The following is a 7,113-nucleotide window of genomic DNA, read 5'->3' as shown; positions in this document are numbered from 1 at the left end:
TCCTATAGATATAATGACTAAGTCACTTCCTATAACCAAGTTTGAGCATTGCTTAGACTTAGTTGATGTTCATTGTTGAAATTAAACCCTTAAGGGGTTTTATGGAAGAGGTGTAGAACTTATTCGTTAAGAGTTCACGATGAAGAACTTGTTCATTAAGAATTCGTGTCAAGATAGAAATTGTTAGAATTAAGTGACTGAATCCTTATTTAAATCAAATATAGTGCTAAAATAAAATAAAAAGTAAAATCCTATAGAATTATTCTTCATTTATTTTATTTTTAGAATAAGGTTTTTAAACCTTATTAAACTCCATCTATTTGAAATTAATTAAAATAAGATGTTTCAATCTTACTAGAAGATGGTTTTACAAGCCTATAAATAGACATAGTCTACTTCTCTTGTAATTATTCGAATTCGACATAATGAATTTTCTTCTCATTTACCCGTGGTTTTTTTCACAAAAAAGATTTCCACGTAAAATCTATATGTTATTTATTTTTATTTCTCTTTTTTCTTTATGATATATTGTCATTACCGACATTCTATTTTTCAATAAGATCCAAAAGAATGGTGATGAAATTCTTACCACTAAGATCAAGACATATCAAAGAGTGCTTCACCAAGAGTGCACACGTTGCAATTTGACAAGTCAAGAACATGAAGTTTTGAGAGTCGAGTAAAAGATGCAAGTATGCTGATTAAATTGTTACCACTAAAATCAAGATAACTCAAAGAGGATAGACCAGAAATATCATAATGAATATCTGCTTCACCAAAAGTGCACATATTGCAATTTGACAATATAAGATTTGCAAGCTTGGAGAGTCGAGTAAGAGATGCTGGTATGCTGATGAAATTGTTACCACTAACATTAAGTTATTCCAAAAAGGATAGACCAAAAATATATGGTGGAATATCTCCTTCACAAAGATTGCAGTCCTTTAGTTTTAGCACTCTTAGCACTCTTAAAGAACTCAAACCTGACAACAAAGGCAACATCCGAGCCATGGGATTTGTCCTTCTTCCTTGGATTACCTTGAAAAAAGAAGGCAAATTTGGTAGTAACTTATATGATGGTCCCTTGCACTCATTGAAAGACAGAACTTTAAGATTTTTAAATTGAAAAATGAAGGATGGTAGTTCTGTTATGGCTGTTTCTCTCAAGTCGAGCTCTTCCAAAAACTTTGCTTGCTGTAAATTCTCCAATAAAGTTTCCACTCTATAACAACCTGAAAGATCAAGAGTTTTTAGACGTTCCATTTTCCTATCAATCTCTGAAAACCTTACAAGACTTGAGCAACCCCAAAGAATTAATGCTTCAAGAGATTCCATTCCAATTTTGGTTGGAAGAGTCCTAAGACTTTTGCAATCTCTTAAATTCAAAACTTTAAGGCTTTTAAGTACTGCGATTGATGGATGAATATCCACTAATTTGGTACAACCTTTCAACACTAAAACTTCAAGATTTGATGCCGTTGTGAAGTTTCGTGTCTTGATCAGGTTTTGGGACCCTCCAAGGCTTATCATTTTCAACTTACACAAGGGCTGTTGAAGATCATAATAAATTAGAAACAAATGAGAAAACATAATAATAATAATGCTTATTTTTGTTTTTTTACCTTAAGCAAAGTTTAATCATTTATATTAAAATAAGCTAAAATACAAGGATGACATGAGTTAATTCTTACTCTGTTCCCCTTCTATAGTTGTTGAATGCGACTATATGGTAAAAGAAGTGCAACAAGGTTGTCCGGTTGGAAGCTTGAAGGTAATGATCTTAAAGGGCATCCTTTCCAATCTAAAAGCCGTAGCTCATTAGAAAGAAATTTGAGATCATCACAATTTAATAGGCAAAGCACTTTGAGCAATCTCAAATTTTTCATTTTTGAGAAGGCATCGACACTCAAGTTGAGCATCTTGCCTGATTCCCTAATATCAATGAGCAAAGCAAAAATGAGCTTCAAAATATACTAAAACATTCAATATTTAAAAGAAATGTTGCATCAATTTATTTTTAAAGTACTCGTATCCAATACTTATATCTAATACACATTCGTATATGGGTATTAATTAAGATATGATCCTTTAATAACTTTTTAATTACGTGAAAAAAACAGTTTTAAATTTTTTTGAATATACCCATATTAAAGAGATACTTATATCTAACAATCACACCCAATGTTAAATTACCTAATCCTAAAAATTGAATTAATATGTTGATTTATGTTTGGTTCATGAACAATGCATAATTTACAAGTTAATGAACCAAACAATGACACATAATTTGGACTTATTTTTATTAGGAGTAATTAAACCTATTCAAGTATTAGTAAAGGACTTATTTTAATCTTCTAAATATATAAAACAATTTTGAGTGATTAAATTGAACACATAAGTTAGTCTCAAATAAAAAAATAGTTTTAACTCGGTCCAAATTATAATCTGATCTTTATTAAAGGATTTCACCTTATTGTTACCTGTTTTGTCACGGAAGCTATCCATTTTCTCTACATTTCTATGTCAAGTTGATTATATTTATTTCAACCTACAAATAAAATATAGATATAAGTGTATATATAATGAAAATAAAATTTAATAAAAATTGAAACCAATAAAAATTTTCACATTTCAGTTATGTAAAACGGAATGAATTAAGCCACTAAAATTTTAAATGATATATATAAACTATGATATGAGCTCCTGTTGAATATAAGTAAAAGATTTATAAGTTTTTGGTATGTAAGAAGGATCGTAAATAAGTCTAGATTGATCACTTTAAATAAAAGATTGGTTAAGTAGTTTACCACAGTTAATGCTTCTTCCTGATTGGCCCATTATAAATTTGAAAAATTTTGCATCAATTTTGGTTGCAGCCCTCTTCCTCCGCTTCCTCGGAGATATTTCGTTTTGTTTTATGTCAGAAGTGCTACCTACTGATCCATCGTTTTGAGCAGAGTGTTGGTGGATGTGTTCAAAATCTGGTGAAGATTGAGTGATATGGCACTGCAACTCTTCTATTTCTTCCAAATCTTTCTCATACACTATTCTAACACCACACTTCTTCACCTTAAGGCTATGACCATTGAAAAACACACAAAGCCCATCACATTTATGATCTAAGCCTGTTGCCCGTAAATTATTGGTTTCACAGTCACCATATTTATCCTCCAAGGAAAATGGATATAATTTATCACGCGACCAATAATGAAGAAAAAGGTGATCTTTCATTATGGGCTCGTTAAGTCGTTTACCCACCAAATAGCCTCCACCCTCAATCCGTCGATGATTTCTACCATACATTAACGCTCGACAGTCGATAAAGCCCGCATCCCTTGAAGCATCATTATTGACAAAAATGCAGCAAGAAGCAACTCCAATCCATTGACTATCTTTCCGAAGGGGTATCTTAATTAAAGAGTCACTTTTTTGTTGGCTAAACCATTCTGGGATTTCACTTCCGGGCATAATAATGTCAAACCTTTTTATTGAATTTGCAAATGCCTGCAAAATAAAACACAAGTCGTTTGGTAACTAAAACCATAAATTCTCAAGTATGAGATTTTGTAAGGGAGAATAAAGAGATTAATCGACCTTAAGATGTTTTTTCAGCAGTGTTAATGCATTGATATTCTCAGCCAATTTGAAGCAGTTAAAGGCTTTAACGGCAGCCGAATCCACTAAATTGCATACTTTTGATGGACTTGCAACTACTTCAAGTGAAGAACAACCATCTATCCACACATTTTTTATGCTTGTTAGAAGCTCAGGCAACGATTTAAGCTTCATGCAATTTGATAATGCAAGCAATTGAAGCCTGGAAAGTTGAGTAAGAGCCAAAGGAATGGTGATGAAATTGTTACCCCTAAGATAAAGATGTCTCAAAGAGGATAGACCATGAATATCTGCTTCACCAAGAGCGCACATGTTGCAATTTGACAATTTAAGTTCTTCAAGCTTGGAGAGTCGAGTAAGAGATGCAGGTATGCTGGTGAAATTGTTACCACTAAGATCAAGTTCTTCCAAAGAGGATAGACCAGAAATATCACTAGGAATATCTCCTTCACCAAGATTGCAGTCCCTTAGATTCAACTCTCTTAATGAACTCAAACCGGACAATGAAGGTAACATCGGAGCCATGGAATTCATCCTTCCTCTTTTGAATCCATTGAAAGACAAAACTTTAAGATTTTTAAATTGACAAATGAAGGATGGTGGTTTTGTTATGGCTGTTTCACTCAAGTCGAGCTCTTCCAAAAACTTTGCTTGCTGCAAATTCTCTAATAAATTTTCAACTCTATAACAACCGGAAAGATCTAGAGTTTTTAGACGTTCCATTTTCCCATCAATCTCCGGAAACCTTACAAGACTTGAGCAACCCGAAAGAATTAATGTTTCAAGGGATTCCATTCCAATTTTGATCGGAAGACTCCTAAGACTTTTGCAATCTCTTAAATTCAAAACTTGAAGGCTCTTAAGTACTGCGATTGATGGATGAATATCCACTAATTTGGTACAACCTTTCAATATTAGAACTTCAAGATTTGATGCCGTTGTGAAATCTGGTGTCTTGATCAGGTTTTGGGACCCTTCAAGGTTCATCATTTTCAGCTTACACAAGGGCTGTTGAAGATCACAATAAATTAGAAACAAATGAGAAAACATAATAATGCTTATTTTTGTTTTTTTTATCTTAATCAAAGTTTAATCATTTATATTAAAATAAGCTAAAATTCAAGGATGACATGAGTTAATTCTTACTCTGTTTCCCTTCCATAGTTGTTGAATGCGACTATATGATAAAAGAAGTGCAACAAGGTTGTCCGGTTGAAAGCTTGAAGGTAACGATCTTAAAGGGCATCCTTTCCAATCTAAAAGCCGTAGCTCATTAGAAAGAAATTTGAGATCATCACAATTTAATAGGCAAAGCACTTTGAGCAATCTCAATTTTTTCATTTTTGAGAAGGCATCGACACTCAAGTTGAGCATCTTGCCCGATTCCCTAATATAAGTGAGCAAAGCAAAAATGAGCTTCAAAATATACTAAAACATTCAATATCTAAAAGTTATGTTATAGTCTATTTCATTGATATACTATTAATATTTCAAAAAGACATACATTTCTCTATTGAATCTTTTGGAAGAGTAATACGCTAGTAGATAAATTTTTAATTAAACATTGAAATATTGGGTGTCAAAGGTTTTGCTATATTTTTTATCATATTACACGTAAATATAAGTTTATGTTTTCTTACCTTTTATTATCGATGATTATACCTTCAATTATTTTTGTACCCTAAGAAAAATCAAAATAGAAAATAAATTAAATTAAATGGTGTATAATGTAGGATAAAACTTTTAAAACTTACTTTTTTTAGCATTATTATATTCTAATTATAATAAATAAAGCATTTTAAATTTAAATAAAACAATTTCTACAAATATTATGCTCTAAAGAGGGTAATGCAATGAAATTAAATATTTATTTCTACAAATCCTTTTTAATATTTGTAATCTCAAAATTACTAAAGATCACTTTTTAAGAATAGTTGTATCAACCAATTAGACTAAGCTTTGGGTTTATATCATATATTGATTTGATATTATATAACAAAATAGAAATAGTATGTAACTTTTGTTAAATGACTTACAGTGTTTTTGTTAGGACATGATAGACGTCTCTTTCCTCCCATAATGCAACGCTTTCCGGTTTATCAACACATTTTCTCTAACAATTTTCTTCCCATTTCTTGCAACAAGTTATGCATCCACAAATATTTGTGTTCATCGACTTTTATGAGAGATTTTTAATGAGAACATCAATGCCAATATCTGGAAAAACTCACAACCATCCAATACTTTCTTTACACAATCTTTCTCCTCCCATTGAAGAAGCATGCTATATCTAGAAATATATTCTTCTCCTTTCTTCCAATCCATCAAAACTGATTCAAGTTTATCAAGAATTTCTTTGTTAGAATCTCTTTTAAGTCTTTCAATTGCACTTCTCCATTGAGTAGCATCTCTACCGCATAAAAAGCAACCCAAAATTTCAAGAGCTAACGGCAGCCCACCAGCATATTTTACAACATGGTAAGAAAGCTCAATGAAATCATCTTTCGGCACTGTATCACTATGAAAAGCTTTCAGACTGAAAAGCTGAAGCGCATCTTTGGGATTCAATGTTGTGGGCTCATACATATCATTAACTGGCCAAGATCGAAGCAAATGTTCTTCTCTTGTTGTTACAATGATTCTACTCCCTAATCCGAACCAATCGTGCCTTCCAACCAAGCATTTTAAGTGTTGTATGTTATCAACATCATCAAGAACAACAAGAACCTTTTTGCGAGACAACATATGACTAATTATATCGTTCCCTTCATGAACATTGAAAAATTTGAAGCATTCATCATGAAAAATCTCAGAAAGAAGTTGTTTCTGTAAAGAAACTAATCCACATCTGTCTGAAACTTCTCGAATATCAGCAATAAAGCTTTTACTTTCAAAATGACGTGACATTTGATTATAAGCAAGTCTTGCGAGTGTTGTTTTACCGATACCACCCATTCCGCAAATCCCTATAATGCGGACATCATTTTCCCCAATGTTTATTTTCAAATATAAATCCTCCAAGCGTTCAGTCATTCCAACCAAGTCACTATGAGTAACTGGGTGACATAGTTTTGCTGATATCTTCTTAATAATCTCTCTAATAAATTCTGATTCATGCCTACAAGAAAATAAATTTTAATCTTTTGAATAATTTTTTTTTTTCATATTATCAAATGCACTTTCTTTTTCAATGAATCATGAAACATAATATAGTTTGGAAGCAAACAAGAACCAAGACATTTTCAATTAAACACATAGGATTAGAAAGAAAAAACAAAGTTATACATATATATCCCAAAAATAGAAAATAGAGAGAAGAAAAGAAAGAGTTACCTGTTATTTAAATACCATCCCTTGATTCCAGCCACTTGAATTAAAGCATTTCGCCACCTTTGGATCTTCTCACTATCTTTATGTCTAGCAAAGACTTCTTCCACTTTCTCTTTTCGTTTTCTTAAATCAGATGGATCAACATCGTAAAAATTGGAAACACTTTAT

The 7,113-nt window shown here is 31.8% G+C and overlaps 2 protein-coding genes across 2 annotated transcripts; both read right to left on the bottom strand.

The window, feature by feature from the left end:
* Positions 1-741: 741 nt before the first annotated feature.
* On the bottom strand, positions 742-5,199 carry LOC105801375 (disease resistance protein RUN1-like). Its single transcript, XM_052627306.1, has 4 exons — positions 4,762-5,199; positions 3,595-4,623; positions 2,938-3,504; positions 742-1,548 (listed from the first exon to the last, which is right to left on the bottom strand). The coding sequence occupies exons 1-4, from the start codon at positions 4,987-4,989 to the stop codon at positions 880-882; spliced, it is 2,493 nt and encodes an 830-aa protein (XP_052483266.1). The 5' UTR covers positions 4,990-5,199; the 3' UTR covers positions 742-879.
* Positions 5,200-5,784: 585 nt separating this feature from the next.
* Positions 5,785-7,092, bottom strand: LOC128036962 (disease resistance protein RUN1-like). Its single transcript, XM_052627305.1, has 2 exons — positions 6,949-7,092; positions 5,785-6,733 (listed from the first exon to the last, which is right to left on the bottom strand). The coding sequence occupies exon 2, from the start codon at positions 6,646-6,648 to the stop codon at positions 5,785-5,787; it is 864 nt and encodes a 287-aa protein (XP_052483265.1). The 5' UTR covers positions 6,649-6,733; positions 6,949-7,092.
* Between the last annotated feature and the right edge of the window lie 21 nt (positions 7,093-7,113).

This window comes from Gossypium raimondii, unplaced genomic scaffold, assembly GCF_025698545.1.
Source record: "Gossypium raimondii isolate GPD5lz unplaced genomic scaffold, ASM2569854v1 Contig00124, whole genome shotgun sequence".
Lineage (NCBI taxonomy): Eukaryota > Viridiplantae > Streptophyta > Magnoliopsida > Malvales > Malvaceae > Gossypium > Gossypium raimondii.
This window is presented reverse-complemented; position numbering and strand designations above follow the sequence as displayed.

What these genes read in the sequence shown, in the direction of transcription:
- LOC105801375 (XM_052627306.1), bottom strand. Translation starts at nt 4,989, where the DNA reads ATGCTCAACTTGAGTGTCGATGCCTTCTCAAAAATGAAAAAATTGAGA. An exon ending in AACTATGGAAGGGAAACAGA is followed by an intron (nt 4,624 to 4,761) that starts GTAAGAATTAAC and finishes GATCTTCAACAG; the next exon opens with CCCTTGTGTAAGCTGAAAAT. An exon ending in TGCTGAAAAAACATCTTAAG is followed by an intron (nt 3,505 to 3,594) that starts GTCGATTAATCT and finishes TTTATTTTGCAG; the next exon opens with GCATTTGCAAATTCAATAAA.
- LOC128036962 (XM_052627305.1), bottom strand. Translation starts at nt 6,648, where the DNA reads ATGACTGAACGCTTGGAGGATTTATATTTGAAAATAAACATTGGGGAA.